The following is a 27,473-nucleotide window of genomic DNA, read 5'->3' on the forward strand; positions in this document are numbered from 1 at the left end:
AATTTGCCATTCTTTCTGGGATCATTATATCTGAATATACAAAAGCAAATTAATTGTATTTTACAGTATTAAAGTTTCTTCTATCAGAAAGAAGACCAATATACAGTGTGACACAATTAATGCAACTATCTTCAGGGTTGTCTTTTTTGCTGGACTCCTAGATAAAACAGAAATAATAACTAATATCTTCATAGAAGCTGCTTTAATAGTTTCTACAGTTACACCCACTGAGGTGTAACCATAGGAGGATTTAGGAAAACTGAGGAGTTTTCTGACTTGTACTTAGACTAGGCTAGTCTTCTCCCATCTTAAGATGGAAGAATCTTCAGGAATTTGCAGGGAAAACCCAATCCTTTGTTATGATGTTGCATAGTTTCTCCTTTTAGTTCTCACTTTTAATATTAAAGTGTTTATAGAAAGCTCAGACCCTTTCTGCTCTTCTCAGTTTGTAAGCATTTAAGTAGCTGATAGTACTAGAAAAAATGGGAATTACCTAGAACAGTGCAAAAATATACTCCTTTTCACTTAGATCATGACTATATGCATCTATTCCTTGGAAAAAAATATATATATTCTCAACTTTCTAGATTTTTGGACAGTTGAATTTATTGCCATTGAATTCCCTAACAATATTCTTTATTTGGGTCTTCTTCCCCTTCCAAGCATTTCTCTTTCAAGGATTGCACTACTTTGTTCATTAGATGTTCTCCTCCAAGGAAATCAGTTTTACATCAGCTGCAAAATACAAAACAAAACAAAAGTTGCCTTGTTTCTGTAATATTTTTTTCTGCTGCTTCTTTCTCATCAAGCTTTTCTCTACTCCAGAACAGTTGAGCTATTCTCTTTTTCACATCAACTCCAATAAGCCTTTTTTCTTCCAACATCCCTTCTCCCTGCATCTAAATCCCTTCTTCCTTTTGGGACACTATTCCCCTTTGCGGCTGCTATCTGTCAGGTATCTCTCAGCTCAGAGACTGACCCACAGAAGTTCCCCTTTAGTCATCTTGTTTCTCACACTCCAACACAAGCCCTCCTCTGCTCCAGTGCTCCTTCTTCCCCCCAGACAGCTCAGTTTAACTGGCTGGCAATGAAAGAAAGCTGTCAGCTTCTTTGGGAGTGACTTCAAGGTGCAGTTTTAGCACAGCAGCCACAGTGAAATCATCATTTCTGCCTAAAGGATGAATCTTCAATGTTTACATTTTCACAGGAACTTTATTGCATTGTATAAATGCTCTTTATACATGTTACTCAACTTCTTTTCCCTCTAGGTCTCAAGTTTAAGGTTTAGCTGAAATGCATTAGACCAAATCAATGAACAATTTGCTACTATGTGTCACAGTCACCTCAAAAAAACAAATAATAAAATAAAATAAAACTTCACCAAAAAACCCAAAACAATCTAAAAGTTTTCTGCAAACATAAGAAAGTCATTTGGCCTAGGTGATTCATTGTTTATTCCTTTCCAGATTTAGTGCTTACTATGAAAGAATAAAGACCTTTCTTTTAAATGCCCAGCAAAACAGCAATAGCTGTTTTCACAGACTAAGTTTAGTAGTCATAAAGAAGTGTTTACAAAGGAATTGAACTGCCAAGACTCCTCAGTTTCTCATTTTACATGCACAAAACTTCAGTAATTTCAAAACATACCACGTGAAGACAGAATATTATTTAAAATGAAGCACATGCAGGAAGCAGCTCAACTGATTGACAGAAGCACAGCTTGGAAGAATCCTGTTTTAATAGAAATTATCCTTCCTAATTATTTCTACAGCCCTTAAGGGCAGAGGAGAACACTTAAGACAACACAAAATCTCAGGTACCACTCTGGCTTTCTTACTTCTGGCTCCACTGGGTCATGATGCCTTTTGTTAATCTTGTACGTATCGATATCTATAAACTGACTGCAGAAGTCAGCTCAGCTGGGACAACATCTCAGGGGAGAAGTTACAATGCAAGAGCAAAAGCAGCCGGTATCCCAAAAGAGGTTCCTCACTGCATATGGGTTTGTTACGTGAGACTTTCTTGTAGGATGGGATACAGATGGATGTGTGAAGAAGTTTGATTCTTAATACCCCGGCAAAGTTATCAACAGTGCAAGCTATGGTATTTCAATTAAGAATAATAAATTGCTGTTTTCAGTCATGTTGTTGCTCTGCCCCTAATACGCTGTGTGCAGTGGCTGAGCCATCCAACATCTGGACTGTGAATATGATACCGCCAAAGCTGTACTTGGTGGCTGCCAAACTACTGAGCCCATGTGTGGCTCCACAGTTGGATACCCGGAGAGCTCAACTATGATTCAAACTCTGAAAAATCACCAGGTCTATGGCTGCAACATGATTCAGCAGTCTGGAGGAGAGCCTTCTTAATGGAAAAGTAACAGCAACAAAACACCCACAGCTGACCATATATGGCATAAAACATTTTAAAAAGAAGTAAATGCCTTGAGCACTTTCTTTTCGTAGTGCAGCTCTGTAGCTCAACTGTTTGGTGCAAAATATGGCTAGCCACAGGCACCAGAGCTAAATTCTGCCCCACTAACAATGCCTCAAGTTCAGGTTAACTTCACTAACTTCAATGGTACCCAGCTTGCTTAAATATGAATATACCGAACTGACACATCTCTTTCTGGTGCTGTTTGAGGTACGTTTGAAATCATTAAGCAGGTAGAGAGTACAGCTCTTTGTGAACGATAGTCTCCAGTGGTATTCCAGGAATGTTGCCAAAGAGGTGGACTCCATCCCCACCACACAAAGATACTTGATTTGTAAATGAATTAATGCTTGTGAACCGACAAGGAACAAAACCCGGGGTTCTGCACACGCACACAGAGAATGCACTGGAAACCATAGAGTTGCACTAATTACTCTGTGTACTCCAGGGATGTTTACACATACATAAAAGGTGAACATAGCTTGCCAAAATGAGGTGCCTAATGTCCTGCTACATAGAAGAGTTCAGCTGCTCATTCACATTGCAAAACCTATTCCTCAAACTTGGCTCCTTGCCTTCCTAAAGATGAAAATAACTAAACTGTGATTTTCTTCATGTGTTGATGGCTCAGGCGGGCCAGCTCTCCCTCCAGCCATGAGAATGCTCCGACTTCACGCTGTGCTGCTGAACACTGCCTGGTCGGGCAGGTCAGGCACAGTCCATCCATCTGCACCACGCTCATTCTTCTGGTGACGATGCCTATATTTCCCTTGCCAAGCAGAGTGGCTTAACGAATATTCTCTGATCCTTACAAAATAAGTGCTCAGTCATCTGGGAAATAATAAAAAAAGTGGCATAAATGCTGCTCCAGTTCAGGCTGAACAATTTGTTTCAGCACTACAAGATGTTGCTTTAGGAAAGCTTCCTTTTAATATAGTACATGAGATAAATGGAGCCTTTTTGTCTCATTCCCTTCTCTTTACCAGTAATTGAATAAAGCAGAGATTGTGAGGTAAAATCAAGCACATCTGGGTCAATTAGCATGGAAAGTCAATTCTTTAAAACCTGATGGATGCCTCTGGGAATCGCGCACTTCACAGCACGAATCTCAGTGCAGTGCTGCACTCTCAGCAATTCAACTCAATTAAGCCATTACGTGGTTCTTTAAATCGGGGGATCTGGGGGAATTGCTTAATTGTCTGCTTGTCATGGTTCCTCCTCAGGGAGCATGTAAACATCTTCTGTTTCTCCTATAGATGTGTGGTGCAAATAAGAACAATTCATTTTAGCTGACTTATTCATTGCTTATTTCTCCCGTGGGAAAATTAATCTTTCTCCTCAAATTCTGCTCCAAAGAACAAAGATGCCCAGTGGAAGCAAACCACACCATCAATACAGCACAGGTTTTTACTGACTACTATCAGATTTATATTTCCTTTGCCTTGCAAGTCTCAACTATTGCTCCCTGCTTTCACTTACTCATAACTTTCAGAATCAACTTTCTCAGGCCTGGGAGGGTTTCACCATTCTCTGCAGCTATGAGCAGCTCTGCAACACACTTGGACTTGCCTAATGCACTGTAATCACCCACTGACTACACAGTCAGCAGAGCCTGAGCAAGCTGTCTGAGCATTTATGAAGCTCTGTGGTCCATGGGCAGAGCTGACCACCTCCAGAGGACAACTCATCCTGCAACAGACAGTAGACTCAATGACATAATAGGGAATGCTCATCTGCCTTCACTGAAAGCAGCTCTGGACTCACTGAACTAAGAGGTCAACCTTAGGTGCAAAAGAGATTTTGAACAACCAGCCTAAGGCAGACACCCCTCCTCTAGACAATAACATCAGTGAGATTAGTCACACATGCATCTCTCCTCACCACTGTCACTGTGACAACCAACTAGTACAGGCTGCTCTTCCTGCCTTTCCCCACATCTTCTCTTCACCTGCACACAAGTGATTGCCATCACTGTACTTTTGCTTCATGTTTCAGACTGCTAAATACCCAAAATCTCCATCTGGCCTCAGTGGGAGACAGTTGCTGGGTGCTCAGGACTGCAGAAAACAAATAACCCTATTTAGACCCTAAATGTGGATATAGAAGGCTAACTTTAGATTCAGATTTATTTTTTTTTAACTTGGCACAGTATTCAAGTCTATCCATGAGGTGAGTTAATTTTTTACCATCAAAGAGAAATAAAATAACTTCAAGGTCATACAGTAGGATGACTAGGATTAGAATGCCACAAATTTTGTGTGCTATAACCAGAAAATTATTCTACTTCCTAAATGTAACATAACTGGGACACAGTCTGATAAATGGAGACTGAGTAAGCCACACTAAATCTACTGATGTGTTCTGCAATGTCTGGATGTGTCCCCAACCCTTGCTATGAAAGGAAATGTAATTATGGTAATTGGAAAGTGCAATCCACCCATCGTTTGGGTTACCACACACATACGTAACTGATTCCAAATATAGAACTGCAGTCATGTCTCTTAGACTCTTATCTCCTTTAGATCCCTTTTTCCTTAAGTTATAAGCTTGATATCTTTTCCTCTGACAGGAGAACCTCTGTTCTGGTGTATGTATGTTAGCCAATGGCTGTCAGGCAGCCCAGAGCATGCAGAACAGCTGCTCAGAGTTCATGACAGCTGCCCACGTAGGTCTAACCAGAGTATTTGTTTGGGCGCGATGGTGGGGATGAAGGAGGGAAACTCGGTATGAGGAAGAAAGTTCAGGAAGGAGAGGAAGATCAGGAAGCCAGAAAATTTTATAAAGCACCCTTGTGTTTTGGAAGCTATGCCAATTTTAAAAATGAGGCAAATGGTTCTTACTGTAGTCTCTGCTGTGAATGTAGAGATTCACAAGGCTTATTCAAACAGCCCAGCTAGGCTCTGGAGAAGCAGAATAGCATAGCACACTTTGGGCTAACTTACTCAGCTTCTGAGGTGGCAGTTTAAGTCAGTCAGCTCCTCAAGTGTAAAAAGGTAAATTTACATGGCATCCTTAGAACATATCAATCACTTGGCTTGCATCACCTGGAGGATTCATCTTCATAAGTTGTGCCCTAAATATGTGTAACTTAAACTTTTCAAAGTCCACTCCAGACTACGTGCAAGAGCTCCTGGTGACAAACTTGGCTCTTCCTGCCTGTCTGCAGCCTAGTGATGCAAAATGCCAGGCATTTTTCCTCCTGCAATGGACTGGCAGACACTTATCTTTGTGCATTTCAGCATGCCCTGGTTACAGAAAAGAGAGGAAATATTTTATTAACTTTCATCTCCTAAACCAGAGCATCCTAGATAGCTTCACTTCTAGGTTCACCAAGTTTCTGTGGGTAAAAAAGAAGTGGCTCATCACCAGATGTTTACAGAAGAATTCAGAGGTATCTGAGGTTGAAAAGGTATTCTGACTATACTTTTCAAATGTTAACATGTTTGGGCTGCCATGCGTAGATTTTTATCATAAGCTACAAGTGGATTATCAGAGGCAGCAGATAGCAGCAAGAAGCATTGGAGAAAGCAAAGTGAGACCTGCACATCAGCACCCATAACCACCTCCTCATTAATGCCTTGTTCTTGCACTGAGCAGCAGCATGTGGCAGCAAATAACCCCCATGGCAGGGGCAGCCAGCCCCAACTGCTAGTGGCTGCTCCTGCAATATCCAGGGCTTACAAACACAGCCACAAACAGGAGAAGCATGCCAGAAGGGACTCTCCTTTCCTTTTCCACTTACAGTCCATATCACATGGTAGCTCTGTTCTCTCTGAAATAACACTGGCGCTCACGTACTTGTATCTGCACTGACTGTCAAACTATATTAGTTTCAAGACCCTTTAATATCTTCTTTCAGGAAAAAGAAAAAACAAAAAACACCCCAACAATACAGAAACATCACGAACAGTATTTCTTCTGTATTTTACTGCTTGAAATTCACCAAGATGTGCCTTGCCAGTCATGTCTAGAAAAATGGAGCAAGCCTAGCATAATCACATAAAATTCAGTCCAACCAAGTTAACAGTGGCTTGAAGGATTTTGGATACCTTGCAGTCCACACACAAGTAGTTCCCACATTCTACCTTCTAATAAAAAAACATCTGTACCCAAAGTTAATGCAGGTAGAGGCCGGAAACATCTGAAAGGGGCCAGAAGCCCTACAGTTAAATACAGACCGTTACATGGCAAATGCATGCAACCTACTAATACCCCCACGTATCCTGTACTGTGGCCTTTTATCCCCATTAAGAAATGGTTTAAAATACTGCTACCGTGTTTGTGCTGGGTCCGCTCTGATGGAAGGGACCACATGAAATGTGGCACACACTGAATAATGATAGGCCTTCTTCCAGAGTTGTCAGTAGCACCTTTGAAAAACTGCATATGCACCTGTTTTAAAAAACATAAAATTGATAACAATAATAATAAAGGAACCACTTGCAATTATTAAGAATTTGCTTTTCTTGCTCTTTTTCAAAACAGCTCTAACACCCTCCAAACTCCAGCACAGCACAAAAGCTGTAATGTTCACCGTGGCATTACAAACACGTAAACCCAGAGGTACATACATACATATCTCTACACAGATCCAAAATCCCCTTCCCAGGAATGTGGCCATCTCTTTTCAGGTACACACCAGCAAGAGTGTATATTCTGAAGAAACACAGAAGGAAAACAGTAATGTTTTTTCTCACAGTTGTTTTATTCTGCTTGCAGCAGTCTACTCCTTTTACAGCCACAGGCAAGGGCTGAATTCCGCTGAGCCCCAGGCGGAGGAGCATGATGTGAGATCATACCTTTCTTAGACATAAAGAAGAACTTTTTCTCTCAGAGAGTGGTCAGGCACTGGAATGGCATGCCCAGGGAGGTGGTGGAGTTGCCGTCCCTGGCAGTGTTCAAGAGGCATCTGGATGAGGAGCTACAAGATGGTTTAGTGGCTTGTGGCAGCAATGGTAGTAGGAGGACGGTTGGACTAGATGATCTTGTAGGTCCTTTCCAACCTTGTGATTCTGTGATTCTATGATTCTCTCAAACACACTTCAATCACATAGAATGAGTGTAAATAAAAGCACGCCTTTGGGGGATCAGCCTTCCCCTTTCCTACATGAAGCAGTTTCCATGTGTGAGAAGCGAGCAAGCAAAGCCAACCCTTTCCAGAAACTCTGAAAGAAGACCGGGAAGGCTGTAAGTAGCTTTCACCATCCTCAGGTTCATAGAAATATTAGCTCCTTCTTTGGAAAGCACTTTCTTGTTGTGCATGGGATATGATGAGCCAGCACAAATGTTGCCTCAGTTGTTTCTTCAGTTAGTGAGGATCACTTTAGAAACAAGCTGTTTGTTTATAGAGTATTGCTATGCATTCGAAGATGTGACATCTATATTGCACTGACAAGCCTACTTAGCCTTTATGTTGATATTTGATGACTGCTCTCTCTTTCACTCTTGCATTTTCTCTCATATGCTTCTTTCCACATACACATAAAAACAGCTCCAGAGCTGATTTAGAGAATTTCCAGCACAGATCAAATGCAAAAAGCTTATCTCATAAGGTAAAGGACAGAACTGAAGCCAGGCTTCAGTATAACTCTTTCCAGATGTCAGAGCTCACTCAAACCACCTCTAACAACAGTTCTATTTTGGGACAGTACGCAACATAAGAATCAGTAAAACCTGATTGCCACTGGATAGTAATTTAACTCCTTGGAAACACTTCAGATGTCTAGGTTAAGAAGGCAAACAACTTGAAATCATCCTGAGAGGAAAACCACAGTTCTGATGTACACTCCTCAAGCAAGGAAGTCTCAGAGAAACAAAAGAGGCAGACTCCAGCTCCAACAAGATATACGAGACATCATGAAAGTGCTTTGAATGGCACATGCTCTAGCCAAAAAGGTGGTTTTTAATAAAAATGGAAAAGAGTGCATCGCATTCCCACAGAAATAGTAGAAACACAGAGTTGTCCAAGTTTTGAAAAAAAAAAAAAAAAACAACTATTCACATTTTTGATGTTTGCAGCAAAGGAAAATCTCCTACTTTGAACATTTGATGGAAGAGTATTACAGGAAATCATTATTATTATTATTATTGTGGTTCCCACTAGTGATAGAAGAGGCCAGAATCTGTCAACATTTTCCTTATAAATCCATTTTCAGTACAGTCTAAATTGGAATAGCTGAAATAACTAGCTGGGACTATAATCTGGTTTGTGAGTTCTCTAGAAACAAAACTCCATCTGCCTGTTTACAAAATTCTAGTCTGAAGAAAATGAGAGAGACCGTGAGAGCGGAAGAGAGGTAATTTTTAGTAGTTAAATCTATCATGTTTGTGTTGTTTCACAGCACTAATCAGCAATCAGCATCTAAAAAGAAAGTTTGGAATCAGCGCTGATGAGTATCTCAATGTCAGCATGCACATTCAGCTACCTCCAACATCTTATGATACAGGCGGCTGCCACACAAAGCAGTCTGTCTCATGATATATCTGGAGATTGCCTTTCCCATGACATCCTGGACAAAACTCAACAAGGACCACAGCAGGAAAAGAAAGATTCCAAACATTCTTGATTTTTTAGCAACGAATCATTTCATGCCTAGTCTTAAAACTAAGACTCTGTCTAAAGAAATATTACAACAATTTAATGAATCAGTTCATTAGGCTTCAGGAGTAGCACTCAAACCAAAGAACACACTCCATTTTCCTTTCTGAGCTACCCTCCAAAAAGTTCCTAACCTAGACCTGGAAAGACAGAGAAATAGGGTCTTACAGCAAGTACAGTTGGGTAGATATTTCATTTTATTGACTGGAGATACTGGTTGCCACCCCCTGGTCATAGAATCATAAAATCATAAAATGGTTTGGGTAGAAAGGGACTTTTAAGAGTTCCAAGCTCCCTGCTATAGGCAGGGACACCTCCCTTTAGACTAGATTGCTCAGAGCCCCATCCAGCCTGGCCTTGAATGTTTCTAGGAAGGGGGAATCCACAATCTCGCTGGGCAAACTGTTCCAGTGTCTCACCACCCTTGCAGTAAAAAATTTCTTCTTAACATCTAATCTAAATCTACCATCTTCCAGTTTAAAACCATTTCCCCTTGTCCTGTCACTACCTGCCCTTACAAAAAAAATCCTTTCCCAGCTTTCCTGTAGGTCCTATTCAAGTACTGGAAGACCGCTATAATGTCTCCTTGGAGCCTTCTCTTTTCCAGGCTGAAGAGACCCAGCTCCCTCAATCTGTCTTTGTAGGGGAGCTGCTCTAACCCTCTGATCATCTTTATGGTCCTCCTCTGGACCCACTCCAATAACTTCATGTCATTCTTGTGTTGGAGGTGCCAGCACTGTATGTAATACTCCAGGTGTGGTCTTATGAGAGCAGAGTAGAGGGACAGAATCACCTCCCTCAACCTGCTTCATTTGATGCAACCCAGGATACAGTTGGCCTTCTGGGCTGCAAGCACACATTGCTGGCTCATGTTGAGTCTTTCATCAACCATCACCCCCAAATTATTCTCCTCAGGGCTACTCTCAAGCCATTCTCTGCCCAGCCTGTACCTCTGCTTCGGAATGCCCCAACCCAGGTGCAGAACTTTGCTCTTGACCTTATTTAATTTCATGAAGTTGTCATGATCCCACTTCTCAAGCCTCTCCAGGTCCCTCTGGATGGCACCCCTTCCCTGTAGCATGTCAACTGCACCACTCAGCTTGATGTAATCTGCAAACTTGCTGAGGGTGCATACAATCCCACTGTTCATGTTGCCTACAAAGATGTTAAATAATACCAGTTCCAACACCAGTCCCTGAGGAGCGCCACTTGTCACAGGTCTCTACTTGGTCACTGAGCCATTGACTGCAATTCTCTGAGCGTGACCATCCAGCTAATTCCTTATCTAGCAAGTGGTCCATCCATCAAATCCATTTTTCTCCACTTTGGTGACCAGGATGTCAAGTGGGAGAGTGTCAAACGCTTATGTCCAGGCAGATGACGTCAGTTATTCTTCCTTTCTCCACTGATGCTGTAACTTCATCATAAAAAGCCACCAAGTTTCTCAAGTATGACTTGCCCTTGGTGAAGCTATGCTGGTTACCACCAATCACTTTGTCTTTATTTTCCATGTGCATTAGTAGGGCCTTCAGGAGGATCTGCTCCATGATCTTGCCAGACAGAGGTGAGACTGACTGGCCTGCAGTTCCCTGGATCTTCCTTTTTTCCCTTCTTGAAAATGGGGTTATGTTTCCCCTTTTCCAGTCAGTGGGAACTTCACCATACTGCCATGACCTGTCAAATATGATGGATAGTGTCTTGGCAACTTCATCTTAGCCTGGAGAATAGGAGGCTCAGGTGAGATTCAGGTTGGATACTAGGAAAAATTTATTCTCCAAAAGAGTGGTCGAGCACTGGAATGGGCTGCCCAGGGAGGCGGTTGTGTCACTGTCCCTGGAGGTATTCAAGAAATGTGTAGGTGTGATACTAAGGAACGTGGTTCAGTGGGCAATATTGGTGGTAGGTGGACAGCTGGACAAGATGATCTTAGAGGTCTTTTCCAACCTTAATGATTCTATGATTCTATGATTCTACGACTCTATTCCTTCCACACTTCAACTGTGATAGTTTAAAACTAAAAAGAGTCACAGGCTTTGTGAAGTTCATTAATGTTTCCTTGTACAAACAGAATTTGGTGCCAGGCAGAACAGCAATGGGCCCTCGTACTTCAGCTCCATTTTCCTTCCAGCTGAAATAGTCAAAACAATTTACCTGCACTCTGATGAAATATCCATCCCCAACTTTCTGGTTTTCCCCTATTATCCCAGATTTTACAAGTTCTTTTACATAAACATTTTCTTAATCTGTGCAGCACAACTGCCAAAATCAGAACTTGAGTGTGGTCCCTTCAAATGCCTGAGCTGTTTTACTGTGCATTCCTGCAACATTGTGTGCAGTTATCTTTTCAGCACTAATTTAATATAAAAATTGTACTACCTTTCAATTATGTCTTAAGTTTACCAGTTCATTAAATTATACAAATCCCTCATAATTTAACTAGCACGAACACAGTCACTTAACTCCTAGGCTTGCAACAGAAATACTTAGCCAACAAAATCTATAACAGTATCTGAAAGAAACTTAGAAACACAGTATTACAAAAGAGAAAGTGCAGTTAGTGAGAGACCAAGAAACACACTGTAAATATTGAAGGTTTGCACAAGAAACACTGCGTAGTGAATAGATGTTGCAGAAATGGAAAAATAGAGAGCCTCTTAACATCCAAATAGGGTGAGAAGGCAGCACTCCAACAAACAAATCAGAAGTGGAAAGAAAAAATGTTGCTCAGATCCAAATAGTTTCAAAAATGAAAACAAGGATTAAAAAGGAAGAATTAAAACATGAGAAGCTAAAGCCTATTCCCATATTTTATTGAGCCACTTGAAAGAAAACTAAATGCAGGCTATGTCCTGATGAGAAGCAACATCCTCTGCGTTTTTTGCCAGTGTTAGATAATACTCATAGAAAAATATGGGGCTTAAAATAGTATGGGATTTAAATCAGTGCACAGATAGAAAGCTCGTGTTGCTTTCCCTTCTTTTTTTAAATGCAAGGATGACTTTTCTAACCTGGGCACTTCTGGGGGTGGTAGATATGGTAGATAAGGCTCCTGCATCAGCTCTTTCCTGTGCCCATTGTAAAACAGTGCTTCTACAAGAGCACAGCTGGTTACAGCGACAAGCATTGACTACTATTGCTCTTTGCTGTGAAAGGCAGGAAAATCCCTGTAGGAATAACCTGCACCAGTTCTCAGACCTCCAGGCACCTGCAACACCACCCACTTGTATCCTTTCAAAAAGTTTTTGGCATATCACCCTGCCTTAAGAACCCTGAGGGGTCATGGCAGAAATCCAACGACTACTGTGCAGAGCTGTTCTGTGCTGGGCCACTTGGATGAAACTTTATGAACAGAAAATAGCAATGAAGAAGCTGTGAGGGGAGGTAAAGCCCTACTGTGTGGGCAGTGACAGAAAATGGCCTGGTACCTTCAGCCTTGCTGGTCAGCTCTCACCAGCTTAAATCCTTCTCGCACTGCATCTCAGTAACTTTCCTTCCAGCCCCAGCAAAGAGATAGCTCTACATACAAGGACTGTGTCCTTCAAAGCAATGAAATTTAAACTAGCACTCCCAAATACAATACATATTCAGACACAGGACTCTGTTAAGATCACAGAAGATACAGACTGGCTGCTGAAGGCCTTCAAAGAAGTAATCAGTGGTAGATCTCTAACTGTTATACAAAACTGAGCCTTTGAACTACTTAATCCAAGACAGTCATCCTTTACTGCAGTCATCCACAATGAGACTAGTGACAGAAAATGGTAAGAGAGTATTTCCAAATCTGCTTTTACACAAAAGGCTTTAGTGACTTAAAATGAATCATGAAATACTTTTTACTTCTTCTCTAATGTAGACCACAGAATGGATTTTCTTCTCCTTGAAAAATATGGAGATTCCAAACTTCTCTTCAGCCTCACTTAAAATGACAAAGGTAAAAAATTTCCTCAGAGTGAAAAAACTTTCTTCAGGACAGTGTAGGCCAGTAGCTTATTGACAGAAACTGCATTTCAAAATACACAATGCTTTTCCCTTCCAAAACCAAAACAGAACATTAAAACATTTTTGAAAAAGGATTCCAAGATTTTTTCTTAGCTTCATTTTGCTGAAAATTAAGAGAAGTGATGCCCATGGTCTACTTCATTGGGATACCTCTTTCTAATGAAAACAAACTTTAATGAAAACATTCCAATTGTTCTAGAAATTTAAGGAGAAAATACTACAGTGACTTTTTCTGTCAGTTGAGAAAATGATAGGCTGTACAAGCTGCTTAAAACAGATGAAGAGACAGGTGGATAGATATCCCCACACTGGAAAACATAAAAAAAAAAAAAAAAAAAAAAAAAAAAAAAGACCCAGAGATCTGACAGGGATGTTTGGTGCCTGACTATAGTTCTGACTGGTTGCCTAAGAGAAAAACAAACGTCTGTTTGCCTTTTATACTCTTTTAAAAAATCCTGTCATAATTTTTAAGTGTGTTGATCATAGCTTATTTTTAGTTCTGACAAACCATAGAAACATTTCCAAAAATATTCTCAAGAAATATAGTGACCTTTCTAGCTTGGAAAGCAGAGATATTAACAGCATCATCCATGCTACTGTACAGGCTGAACAAATCTGTAAGACTTCTCAATGGCCCACTAAAAACCTTCCACATTCATCTGTATGCTATCTTCCAAAAACTGTTCCCTTGGGCTAGCAAAAAAATAGTCTTGACTATCATACCATGTTCAGAAACAGGTCAAGGAGTCACCTACAAAAGATTGGGGTATGACTCTGAAGGAGTCCTCAAAGGACTCCTCAAAGGAGGAAGCTGAAGGTTGAGTAACAGTGGCTTCAGAGAAGGTAATTTATTCATGACCCAGGTGAAATAGGGAAAGGTAGTGAAAATGTCTGAGAAAACAACAGTCAGGAAAAAAAAGAAAATTTCTAAAGAGAACAGGGATTTGACACAGAAATCATGTGAAAGCCAGCTAATATTTTGCAAGACAGGTAGGAGTAAGCTTTGCCCACCATGCAGTAGTGACAACATCTTACAGTTGGTCACAGTCCTAAGGCTAGCCTGCTGAAGCTGTTTGTATCTGAGACTAGTTGCAGGTGTCTAACAATTATCTCAGCTCCACACTTCAGCGACTGTAATTTCCTGATAGTAATTCCTTGTGGTTGAAGCTCCTTCATATTTGATCATCCCCTGAAAATGAACCTCTGCGCAAGATGAACATAATTACTTATTTGTGGGTGGGAAAAAGCATACAACACATAAGTAACTAAAAATTAGAAATTCAGTTTCTGTATTGTTTAGTAGAGTAAGCCAGGACTTAGGTTATGTTTGAAGAACATTTGTTCAGCATTTTGCTATCCTTTTAAAGACACTTAGCTGTACTCCACTTGCAGAGCAGTGTTACCCATGTACTTCTTATCTCCAAAGCTGGAGAGTTCTATCTGACTTTTTAAATGATGGCTAATAACTGAACAAGAATTTTTTTAGAGATGATGGCATAAAAAGATTGTACCATTACAGCAAGAAGCTGGTATCTAATGTTTGCATTCCTGATTCAAAACTTCCTTTCAAGCAAGAGCAGTCGTTAGTTAAGAGCATCACAGAGCTTGGGTCTATTTTCACAGCTGTCAACAGCAGAAGTCTCCCAGCAATGAAGCCGTGGCCACATATCACATAAATTATGGAAGATGTACTGTCTTAACCTTTTGGAGTTTTCTGCTCTTCACCATCCCTGTTATTCTCATCTTAGTTCTCCCTAGAACTCTAACACACTGGTTCCTTTGGTCAGGAAGTGTCAAATATAGTCCAAGTCTTGCAAGTATGTTCCATCTTGGCTTTCTTGATAAATATTGTGGGACAGAACTTTCTGTTACCTTGGCTTTTTTTGTTGTTGTATACCTTTTTTTTTTTTTTTTAATAATTAAGTGATGAGAATTTACTGCTCTGTGTTGGCCTGTAAGACAAATTAAGGAATGCTGAGTAAAAACATAACTTTGGCAGGATTTTTTTTGATTGGCCCTCAAAAAACAAAACTCAGACTTCTCATGAGTTCATCAACTAATTTGGCTTGAAATACAGCATGTGTGGTTTTATTGCTGGAATTGCATCATAACAAAACAACCTTATTGAAATGTCAGAAGTACATTATGTGTCAGCTCTGAACATAATGCATAATTGATTCTCTTCAGGAACAAACCTGTGACCTATAACACCAGAAATAAACATCTATACCTCTTCAACTAAAAGAATGATTCGGTTCCATTACAGTAACTGTGCTGTCCATCTTATCCAAGGGTTGAACCATAATGAAGAGTAGAAATAGAAGGGCTAACACATCTAGCCAAAGCACTGAATGTATTAAACCCTCAAAGTGGATTGCTTAAATTTCCCTCAAAATTCAAAATCTTTTTTTTTTCCTTGAAAAGAATAAAGTATGAAAACTGAAAAATCACAGAAAGGGTTATGGAATTACAAACCATAAAATGTCGGTTTTGCTGTTGGTTTTGTCTTTCTACATGTATTTATTTTTCCAGTTGTAAGAAACACACACCGTGTCCAGAATGAATATCTTGACAAGGTACTTTGCAAAAACACTTTAGTTTGGGCCTAGGCTTTTTACATTAAGTGTCTTCTTTTTTATCGTCTTCTTATGTTCTCACACATTATGGCCAATTGCTTCAACACATGTTCTAGAAACAAATATTTGACAAAATCATCTGAAAGTGCTTTAGAAAGAGCAAGACAACAGTGTGAATATCTTTAAATGTGACTATGAGACACTGTGACATTAACTCAGGCCACTGTTCTCCAGGCTTTTATTATTCAGAGAGTCCAGATGAGTAAAATAAACTGCAGTGCAATCTTCAATATGTTTCTGACTTGAGTTCCTTCTAGAATCCATACATCACTGGAATGAGGAAAAAAGCTCAAAAGTGTTCTGAATTTATTTGATTTCAGTTTTTCTCTTTGTACTTTTATCTTCAGTTAACTCCTTGAACAACAAAAAGTTGTCCCTAAAAAAAGCCATGTTTGCCAAATATATATGTTCTTGTGGCCTTAGATGTTTATTGTTGAACAAAAACAACCTTGCACTCATAAGACTTTGAATATGTTTAACACACTTCCATTCAGACTTCAATATATTATTTCCCAACAGCACAAACAAATTCCTTATGACTCAATGGAAACCAGAACCATTAATTCTCTGTGTGTGTGTGTATGCTAGGCACAAGTTGTAGAACAGGCACTAAATTTATCAATATTCTGAACAAAAAGAATGCTGTTCCTTTTGATGATAGTTCAACAGTCCTGGAATCACATTTATAGTAAAAGCAAATATAAATTTCACTCAAAGAATTGTCTGCTTTCCCAGTCTACTTTGTTATTAAAACGAAAAGAAAGACCCACTTGCCAGTTTCTTTTCTGTATTCTAAAATAAGACAACAAGCAAGGAATACACAACATTTTTAGATATTTCTTATGATAGGCTATCAAAACATAACAGTCATTTTCGCATATTTCCTCTAAATTCTTTCTTCCTCACTTACTCTTTCTTGTTGTGGATCTGCACACATTTCTTAAAAGAAAACATGCCTGACACTTTCCTTTCAGTTGCTTTCCTGATCAATTTCTGAAAATTACTTCATTTTTTCCACTCCCCTCCCCCAATAAAAAAAAAAAATTAAATGTTGACTAGGCTGTTGAATGAGAAAGCTCCCCTGAACAGATCAAAAAGCAGTAGTTACTCCACCTTGCCCCTCAACAGCCTGTTCCTCCTGAGCTTGGAAGGGCAAAGAAAAAAGGATATCTGCATCCACAGGGGCTCAGAACAGAGCACCAGGACTTTGCTGCAGACACATCTCTTTTCTGCAGAGAAATGAGTTTGCCCATGGGTTAATACTCATCACTGTTTCCAGGTGGTAAAATCTTGTGGCGATGGTGGGGAGGAATCTTCCAAGCCCACCTCATCCTTGGCTGGTCCATTCATGCTGCTCCCTTCACATACTTCGTTCACTTCCTTCTGTGTCCCCCCAGCCCTTCCCCCACAAACACACACAACTCTCTCTTCAGCCTTAATTACCCTTTGCTACTTATGACCACGGCTGCGTATCTCTGGGTACAAGCCTGCTGTGGTAAGGGCCTTGTAGGAGGCAGCAGGCCCCTTGCCATGGTGCTGCCTTGGTGCTCTCCCCACCCTCACGCCCAGTGCCCACCTTTGCCTACCTCCTGCCATCTCACAGCCACACCAGGCTGTGAGTGCAGCAGAGCAGAGTGCAGCTGCAGCCTGCACCACAGACCACTTCCAGCTGTGGCCAGGCATGGGATGAGAGAGCAACCACACTCTGAGAGCAAGGTGTGAGGAATTCATCCCTCCTGGACTCTATCACTCACAGCCCATGGAGAGTCCATCTGCTGTGTGTTACATGGGGAGAATGGACATCACCAACCCCAGCAGCCCCACAGAACAACCCTTTCCTATCAAAGTCCTCACTAAGTCCTCTGCCTTGTAAAGATGCCTTGCCTCTAGTGAGCATTTTTTATTTCATTAGCAAATACTCCTAATGTGGGAAAAGCCTTTTGTTAGACTGACAGGGATTTTGCAAGCCCTGTACAATTCCCACATGTCATCGTCCCTCCTGAGGCAAGGAGACAATTTGCATTCCCTTCACATCTGGATAGAAAAACTGACTGTAATGAAGAAGGAAAACAATGTGGTTTTGCGATGCAGTGAACCATTTAGCTCATCCCAGCTGCACAAACCTTTCAGTTCCTCCCTCCAACGAGCCCTTTAATTCCTTGCACACACATTCTTCTTTTGCATCCATTTTTCTCCATGTACAGAACTGCTCAGGATGTTCACTTGGAGTTCAGCACTTGATTTGTATCAGTGAGTCCGCTCCAACCTCCTACTCCCCCCTGTGGCAGTTTGACGGTGAAAAAGAAACACAAAGCATCCTCCTAAGCCATGCAATGCATTGTCACTCTTCGTAAGACACTTACAAAGAAAAAAAAAAGATTGTCTAAAGGCCTAGGCACAGACTCAACTTGTTTTACGACTGTAACATAAGATAGCTAATCCTGGGGAATTTGAATAATAGATGTGGCTTGTTCATGTCTTTTAAAACTCAACCAATTTTTTTTCTTTACAAAGGTCCTAACTCACAGAGTGAATATTGCTCAGGACAGTTTTAGGATTTTCAAATACCTCACAAATCTTAGGTAATGAAAAAAGGCAAGCAATGAACTGTCTTTTTATCCTATGTCATAACTGAATTCTACATAATCATAAAGATTTACCATGTTATTAGGGCCAGGCGTTTCCACAAGATCTATCACAAGTAACTTCCTCAGAAGAAATGCACCACAAATAACTTCATAGATTCAAACCTCATAGAAACCCCACTGTCCAAACCGGTCAAAACAAACACCTAGGTAGAGTAAAACACCTAGGTACAGTAAAAACCTAACTTTGATTTCTATTTAAAACTCTTTAATAAAAATGTTACACACGAAATTACATGCTCAGAAACACTTGCCACTGGTATGAGTCCTACCACTTTTATAATCTCATGTTCATTACTTAAAAACCACTCATCACCAAGACATTTGCTGCAACACGGTTGTAAACTCTAGACATGGGACAACTGCACAGCTCCCTTTCCTCAACTAGTACCTGCAGGAAATCAAAATATCTTAGAAATGTCTCCACTTCCCTGACAACGCACATTTCTTCGAGTGTCTGCATTTCTTGGCTCCATGTGAAAAACAGTCTGACAGAGAGTTTCCCACAGACACCAGAGAGATCAGCACAGTAAGGTGGCTTCCAGACCCACTCCGGTAGTTGCTACATTTCACACACATCCGCAGGTCAATAAGGAAGCTGCCCTGGCCGTTGTAGGTGACATCCTAGTTTCCCCATCTGCGTCAGTTGTACAGATGTATTTACACAGGTCACATACCACAGATCACGTGCTGAAATAACAGCCAGCCAACCTGGCAGCTGAGCCACGGGGAGCCATCTTCCTGAAAACCAAGTACTGCCTAAAACAATACGTCAGCACATTGAGGCTATAGGCCAGTGACACAGGGTACTTATCAAGTTCTCCAGAGGCACCGGAGACCTCTCCAATAATCGAGCCACTCCATTGCCTCAGGAAGGCCTGTGCAAACAGAATAGTCCATGTCACACCAGACCTTGCTCAGCTAATGCAAGTTGCAGAAAATGCTCTTTTCATCATCGCCAAACATATAAATCCTACACTATCAGAAAACACAGACAAATACATCCCATGGGATTCTCTACAGGATTCTATTTTTCCACAGCAGCTACAATATAAATTAACAGATCCTGTAGGCCTCTGCAGAGCAAATGGCATTTGTTAATGTAGGAGTCCAATCTGGTCAAGCCTTAATTAAACACTGATGTGTCTCAGTCTGGGGTAAAGAAAATACAAAACCTCAAAATTTACACTGAAAGCTCCTGAGAGAAGTAAGGTGAAAAACAAAAAATAAAATGACGTGCATTTTAAAATAGGAGATCCAATTCCTTCCTGCTGATGTAAGCCATGACAGAGATGAAGGAAGTATTCCTCCAACTGTTTTCCACAGGGTTCTTCTGAGAGGAATCTCAAAGGACTTTTGGTGAATGTTCTGAACCAGATCTGCAACCACACTTCCTCTTCAGCCAGCACCACTCATTTTTTATGAACTGTTAACCATTCATACGACAATTGTCAAAGGAGTGGTCAGTGACTCACTTTGGTCCTACACCAGTTTGACTTACCACTGCAAGAGGTTGTGAACCTCAGTCAAAACTAGAAAATAGACAACTGAGAGCCTCTTCCCTCCTTACTCATTCTTGTAAGCTGTGGAAAGGACTACAGAAGCACAGGACACAGCCAGACTCTGCACAGATATAGTGAATACAGATCCCTACAACGCTGAAAATATATATGGCACATTTATTTGAATGCATTCAGATGTACTGAACCTGGGGCTTGGTAAGTAAAAGACTTTTGGCTCTGTGTTACATACAATCTCTCTCTCATACAAATAGTTTCACATGTGCTTTGAATACTCATTTTGATTATTCATCTTAGAGCAATGCCACTTTAAGACCACACGCATTCATGAAATACTCTGGTTACTTTTTAAGAATGAAGCCAAGAGCTTAAAGCAACATTCTCAGTGACTCCAGACGTAATAAAACATTACACATTCGAACATAAAGAAAGTAAGTTTAAATAGCTGAGATTACAGAAAACAACAAAACACGGATTCATTAAAGCATTACATCCAATGAGTTTGCTCCACCCATGCTGGTGAGGAGCTTTAGCTCAATGGACTCAGAACTTTCAAGTCCAAGTCCTTTGATTGCCAGCAGAGCATTCGATGAAACCCCCAGATTACACGCACAGAGGATTCAATCCAGCATCTCCAAAAACTTGGACAAGGTCCACAAGTCCAGCAGTGAACATTTCCACAGGCCCTATGTCACACGCTGTGCTGCCCAGCCTGCTCATTCCAGTTCACTGTGACGAAGAGCTAACGCCAATGAGCAAATAACACCTCACTGACAAGGTGAAATGATGTGAACCTCACTGCTTCAGTGCAGAGAGCTGAGCCACGTGACTGACCCAGTGCAACAAGCAGGAGTGTGGATAGTTGGCTCAACAACGCCTGGGAAATGAAGTTTTCTATTTTCTATCACCTTTGGTGATTCATGAGCACGCATGCCTACAGAAAAGGATGAGTTAAAGTGTAGCAGCCTGCTGCAGAAGTACTTTCTGTGCCTACAGATGCATAGAATAAGTCAGCAGATGACTTCTAAGAAAGATAAATACCGGGGAACCACATCCACGACAGGATAAATCTCCTTATTTATATGTTGTGCCTATTTCTGAGCTAGCAGAGTAAGCCTTGCCTGGAATCTGCATTTTAAGCAAAAGCTTACTAACGCAGCTTTAATGAGACCTCTCCAGATTTTGAGATATATTTGTTACAGTTCTTAAGAAATATTCTGGTGAGCATTTTGGGAAAGGAACTAATTGGCGTAAGAAGCCCGAGGCCAGCCAGAAATGCTCAAAGTTAGCTCCAAGCCAATACTGACGATAAACAGCCCAGGGTCCAGATGTCCTTATATGGCAAGACTTCCTATAAGACTGACAGTCCTGTATGTGCATTGCGTATGGTTCTTGGATCACACTCGCATTCCTCGGGTATGTTTCTCTGGGAGCTTTTGATTTCCGCTTTGAGGGCTGGCTCAGACCTCCAATTGCTCTTATAAAAAAATATCTGTGACTGAAAGTTGAAAATGTGCAAGATTCTTTCTTTAAGTACACAAACACTCCAAGTCTAGCCGCTTTCCTGTAGTCTTGCCAGGTTTTCAGTATGTCTGATACCTGATCAAGTGACTTTTTGGGGGGAAGGAAAAAAAAAAAAAAAGAGAAGGAAAAACATGGGAGAGGAATGCAGAGTATCCACACCTGTACCTTTTACAAGGCTTCACCAAAGGGACTGCACCAACGGGAGCTGATGCAGACACACACATACCGTATATAGCTGTGTAAACACATCTGCAAGGCCGTGGAGTGAATTCCTAATTTCAGCAGAAAAAATATACTATCTTAAAGGCATGTGCTGTATAAACACCTGCGCGGAAGCCAAAAGGAGTGCAGTTTAGCAATTTTATGCATCGATGGCAAACGTCCCTCTCCATCTGGTGGCACACTGTCACACACATAGAAGACAGGCTAACAACAAACGGGACTCAGAAGGAAGCACTTCTGTTCAGGCTCTCTTGCCCTGCGCACACACACACGCACACAGGGCACCTGGTGAGTCACAGCCAACAGCACAGGAACCAAATGACCAAACACTGAGCCTGGCGGGCTCCGACTCACCCCGCGCCTTTGGCTGGTACACACTGTGACTCGGGGCTAATTCCCAGCTAATTCCCAGGCAGTGCAAGGCCTGCGCTAGGCCTGCAGCCCAAACGCCTGTGTAAGTCTTTTTTTCTCAGGGCAGCAAGGATGGGACTTGCTGTACTTGGCCTGCAGTGCGAGGACTTAGGACAGATTTATCCTTTAATTTTGGATTTCCTGGCTTTCTGGTGGTTTGTTACTTTTAAACATACTTTTTCTGTCAGTGAGATTCTTAGGTTTTGTTTAATAAAATTGATTCTCTGAAAAAGCCTCTTACATGGAAAGTTATAAAACACGTCTGGAGCCTCTCTCCCTCTGATGTTCCCCTACCATATTTAGGCATTTAAAAAAGGCATTCTGTTTACCTGGTTACATTTGCATTTTGGTATGCATGTCATACATAGTTTGGTACACATATTATTTACCCAGCGCTGGGGCCATCAGAGTCCTTCAAGCAAACAGATTTCGGGAGGCCTCATCTTTGGGAACGTATATTATTTACCATAACTGTTCCTCTAGGGTTCCTTGTCTTTCAGAGCCAATCTCATTTCTTTTTATGGAGAATTTCAAGTAGAAGCAATGACATCCAAATGACTTTAGCAGCCAAAGCACAGGCCTGGCAGAACAGAAGTACAGTTGTACAATACAGTACAGCCTGCTGGGGCTCTACATGTTTTTTTTTTTTCCTCAAGAATTCGGTGCACACAAACTGCACTACTGTAGTGTCGGTATGCAAATGTAGTACAGAAGGATGGAAAGAAGCAGGATACGGCAGCAGGTTTACATACAATGATGGGACCTTTCAAGATATCCATTTGGTTTCAATTGCCTAATGAGATGCATTAGGGCAGCCTCCCTCATTAAGCAGTGACAAACTCCTACAGGTCAAAAGCCAAAACGCAGGCATTCCTCGTGCTAAAGCTGAGGTCAAACAACATGACATCACCGAATATTCAAATGGCACAAGGGGAGGAGGGGGAAGACTCATCCTTTGGGTTAAAAATAGAAAGAAGCAGTTATCTGTAACGATTTAGTCCAAACCACAGGTTTGGGACTCCAACACAAGCAGACCGCAGCGTTTGGGTTTGGGCTGCACACAGTGGCACACTGATCCATTCCCTTGACCTAGAGGGACAGATCCCGGCAAGACGAGGGCGAGGGGATGCGCCAGGGAATGACAGCTGCAGGCGGCCCCGGGGACTTACAGCCGCTTCTTCCACGCTGCAGCCTCTACTCGCCGTGCCAAGTATTTCAGAGTAAATAGGTACTCTCTCTATTCATAGAGAGCATCTATTAGGGCAGGAACACGTTACAAATACTCAGTATGATTCAGTAGGACACAGCGGCAATTTATATCCTGCCGTGTAATTATACCTTTTTTGGTCGCGCAAAACGCTCGCCGTACGGCCGGCCCGCGGGCAGCCCGCGCTGGGAGCCGACACCGGCGGGCTCCCACCCGTCCCGGAGCACCGCGGCCGGGGGCGAGGGGAGGGAGGGCGGCGGAGCATTCTCCGGGCCGCCCCTAGCAACCGGCCCCGGCCCGCGTGCAACCGGTACGGCCCGGGACGGCCCTGGACGCGGCTCGTGCGAGGCGAGGCGAACACGGAAAAAGAAAAAAAAAAAAAAGAAAAAAAAAAGGAAAAGGAGGCGCGGGGGTGCCTCGGGCCGGGGGGGCGGGCGGAGGAATGCGGAGCCAGGGGTCAGGGCCGCTCCGGGGCGGCGGCGGCGGCCGCGCGGGGCGGGGCGGGCGGGCGGCGCGGCGCGCAGGAATGCGCGGAATGTCGCTGTTTGTCCGCGGCCCCATTCAGCCCATTGGCGAAGCCGCGCCGCCGCCGCCTATAAAGGGGCGCTCGGCCCGGAGCTCGGCAGTCACGCAGCACTCTCCCGCCGGGCTCAGAAGCAGCAAAGCGGAGCAGAGCAGCCGCTACCGGCCCGACGCGAACCCGGACAGCGCCGCACCGCGTTGCTGAAAGAAGCCTCGGCGAGAAACGCTGCGCCTCGTCCCGTCCCGTCCCGTCTCATCGCACAGCAGCCCCAGGATGTCCCCCGCCAGCCTCGCCGTCGCCCTGCTGCTCGCCCTCCTCGGCCCGGTAAGTGCTGCCGCCGCTCGCCCCGCTCCCTCCCCGTTGGCCCGGCGGCGCGACTGACGGCCTCTCTCCCCTCCGTCCCCCCGCTCAGGAGGTGCGCGGCCAGGAGTGCAGCGGGCAGTGCCAGTGCGGCGCGGGGCCCGGCCCCAGCTGCCCCGCCGGCGTCTCCCTGGTGCTCGATGGCTGCGGCTGCTGCCGCGTCTGCGCCAAGCAGCTGGGCGAGCTGTGCACCGAGCGCGACCCCTGCGACCACCACAAAGGGCTCTTCTGCGACTTCGGCTCCCCCGCCAACCGCCGCATCGGCGTCTGCACCGGTGAGTGGGGCCGCTGGGGAAGCAGGCGGCGGGGCGGGGGTCCCGGCGGCGGGGACGCTGTGTGACCGCCCGGCTCCCGCCTTCCCTCGCAGCTCGGGACGGAGCGCCCTGCGTCTTCTCCGGCATGGTGTACCGGAGCGGCGAGTCCTTCCAGAGCAGCTGCAAGTACCAGTGCACCTGCCTGGACGGCGCGGTGGGCTGCGTGCCTCTCTGCAGCATGGACGTCCGCCTGCCCAGCCCCGACTGCCCCTACCCGCGGCGGGTGAAGCTCCCCGGCAAGTGCTGCGAGGAGTGGGTCTGCGACGAGGCCAAGGAGCAGACGGCTGTGGGACCCGCGCTGGCCGGTGAGTGGGCATCCCGCTTCGAGTGACAGCCTAAGGGGAAGGGGCATCTGTGTGGGAGCTGGTGTGGATCTGCTCCAGCAGCTGGAGCCCAGAAGTGAGTGGGGTTGTTTCTCAGGTGGCTGCCTGAACTTCTCTGGGAGAGGTGGGAACATCCGGCAGGGTATGATTTCAGATGGTGGGCTCACCCTGGTTGTTTGTCCCCTGCAGCCTACAGACTGGAAGACACTTACGGCCCAGACCCCACCATGATGCGTGCCAACTGCCTGGTGCAGACTACTGAGTGGAGTGCTTGCTCCAAGACCTGTGGCATGGGCATCTCGACCAGGGTCACCAACGATAATGCTTTCTGCAGGCTGGAGAAGCAGAGCAGACTGTGCATGGTCAGACCTTGTGAAGCTGACCTGGAGGAGAACATCAAGGTAAAGGTCTCATCCTTAATGAATGATCTTCTAGGATGCTTCTATTTCCTGAAATTACTACTGAAAAATGTAGAGTTCTGATAGTACGTTTCAAGTGCTTGGAATTTGAGTTTTGCTCCAGAGGTGAATAATCTACAACTAAATACTCATAATACTTACTTGCACATTATGGCAGTACATAAAGCAACTGCCTATTGAAAATACAACCATTAGTAGTACATCTGCCTGCTCTTAACATGCAAGCTTAGTGCCATATCAAAGCATACCTTCTAAACATGTTGTATTCACTTGCATCCTAACAGAAAGGCAAAAAGTGCATTCGCACCCCAAAAATCTCCAAGCCCATCAAGTTTGAGCTGTCTGGCTGCACCAGCGTGAAGATGTACAGAGCTAAGTTCTGTGGTGTCTGCACTGATGGGCGCTGCTGCACACCCCACAGAACAGCCACCCTCCCCGTGGAGTTCAAGTGCCCCGATGGAGAGATCATGAAAAGGAAAATGATGTTCATCAAGACCTGTGCCTGTCACTACAACTGCCCTGGAGACAATGACATCTTTGAGTCTCTGTACTACAGGAAGATGTATGGAGACATGGCATAAAGCCAGGAGGAGCCGCTAACTAGATTCTCAACTTGAACTGATTTGCATCTCATTTTGTAAACATGATTCAATAGCACAAGGTATTTAAATCAGTTTTTTTTAAATTTCAACAAACTGCTCCATGTGACTTAAGACAATTTGTCTACTGACCCCAGACGGTGGTTTGAAGAAGGTAAAAATGGACCGTGGAACCACAACACGACACAGCTTCAGAACAATGCTGTTCATGAGGTGGTGTGAAGGGGTTAAGGGAAATGCACGGGAAAAGCAGACTTAAGTGAATGTTCCCTTAATGTGGTACAGTGTTTTTTTTTTTTTCATCTAGTAGTGCAATTGAGAAGGAGACCATAAGCATGTTTGCTGACACAGGTATAAGTGACAGCAACAGCTGGAATGCAAACCCTCACCCAGAAAAGTGCGAAGCAGAAGGAGTTCTGTTTAGTCAGGACTGTAATGTTTCAGCTCTGACACTCTGATTCACATGGCTTGGTCAGCAAGAATCAGAATCGTGTCTATTTGACTGGACAGCTTGTGGCAGTTAGGTTACCTGCAACGAGCTACTTTTTATTAATATTGTAAATACTGTGTATATATATTTGTACAGTTATCTAAATTAATTTAAGTTTTGTGCCTATGTGTAATGCTTTGATATTTCAATGATAGCCTTCTTTTTTGGAACAAGATAGGTAGGATCTGAAGCTCGTTTGACAATGCATTCAAAGTATGAAATGGATACTTTAGTGGAAACTGCTCCGAGTGAAATGATGAGTGGAGTCTGAGATGGAGAGTGTTAGACTTGAGATGCCTGTATCCTTACAAAGCACTCGTCTGTCTGGCAAAATCTACCTCCACTTTATTGATTTCTTAAAGTGGCTTTAAGAAAAACGACTCTTCTGTAGCTAATCAGTCTTTCCACTTGAGCATTTGTTTCTTTCTTTGACTATGGCTCTTTTGGACAGTTTATTTGTTGAGAAGTATGACCAAAAGTTACATGTTTGCACCTTTTTAGTTGAAAATAAAGTATTTATATTTTTTATATAAATGGCTTGACATCTCATTTATTTTCAGTATTGTGTATTTCTCAATGAGCTTTGTTTTGCACTAAGTAAAAAAAAAAAAAAAAGTGATGTAAGTTTTCCTTCTCCAGAAACACACTTGGGAACAATCACTTATCTTATAGTCTCTTGTGCAATTGACTCATTATCTACAGAACTATACTACTCTGAATTTGAACAGAGGACAGGGCCAGAGTAGTTCTGCCAAGCCAAGTATCGCATTAGAATGAGCAACAGGTTCCTTAAGCATCATGTAGTGCTTTTAAAATGAGCCAGCTACTCACTGTAGTATATAATCCCACTATAATAATCCATGCAACGTGTTTAGTCTTACTGTGTTGTTTCATTGGATATGACTTCATCTTTAGCCACAGATCGTTCAAAAACTGACCTGAATCAAATCCAGAAATCCAAATCTGGTAGAATTCTCTGTTAGGAGTTAATGAGCTATATCATGCAAGTTGTAGAGTAATATGGATTGGAAGGATCTTCTTAAGACCTTCTGATTTAAACTTCATGCAAAATAATGCTGACTTGCATATGTTTTTACCCAAGTTAAGACCTTGGTATGTTTTGGTAGATAAAGTACTGAACTTAAATGCAGAATAACTGGATTATCTTCCTCCTTAAGGACTGGGGGCAAATCATTTTAACTGCTAGTTTGGTCTGTAAAAACATCTTTTGATTCAAACTCTTGCAGACC

At 42.8% G+C, this 27,473-nt stretch overlaps 1 protein-coding gene across 1 annotated transcript; it reads left to right on the forward strand.

Moving 5' to 3' along the window:
* Positions 1 to 23,807: 23,807 nt before the first annotated feature.
* On the forward strand, positions 23,808 to 26,757 carry CCN2 (cellular communication network factor 2). Its single transcript, XM_031610576.2, has 5 exons — positions 23,808 to 24,042; positions 24,131 to 24,353; positions 24,446 to 24,697; positions 24,905 to 25,116; positions 25,419 to 26,757. Exons 1-5 carry the CDS (start codon positions 23,992 to 23,994, stop codon positions 25,713 to 25,715), a joined length of 1,035 nt encoding a protein of 344 aa, XP_031466436.1. The 5' UTR covers positions 23,808 to 23,991; the 3' UTR covers positions 25,716 to 26,757.
* The last annotated feature ends 716 nt before the right edge of the window (positions 26,758 to 27,473 follow it).

The sequence above is a fragment of the Phasianus colchicus genome, chromosome 2 (assembly GCF_987193195.1).
Source record: "Phasianus colchicus chromosome 2, bPhaCol1.hap1.1, whole genome shotgun sequence".
NCBI classification, from domain to species: domain Eukaryota; kingdom Metazoa; phylum Chordata; class Aves; order Galliformes; family Phasianidae; genus Phasianus; species Phasianus colchicus.

What these genes read in the sequence shown, in the direction of transcription:
- CCN2 (XM_031610576.2), top strand. Translation starts at nt 23,992, where the DNA reads ATGTCCCCCGCCAGCCTCGCCGTCGCCCTGCTGCTCGCCCTCCTCGGC. An exon ending in TGCTCGCCCTCCTCGGCCCG is followed by an intron (nt 24,043 to 24,130) that starts GTAAGTGCTGCC and finishes CCCCCCGCTCAG; the next exon opens with GAGGTGCGCGGCCAGGAGTG. An exon ending in CCGCATCGGCGTCTGCACCG is followed by an intron (nt 24,354 to 24,445) that starts GTGAGTGGGGCC and finishes CTTCCCTCGCAG; the next exon opens with CTCGGGACGGAGCGCCCTGC.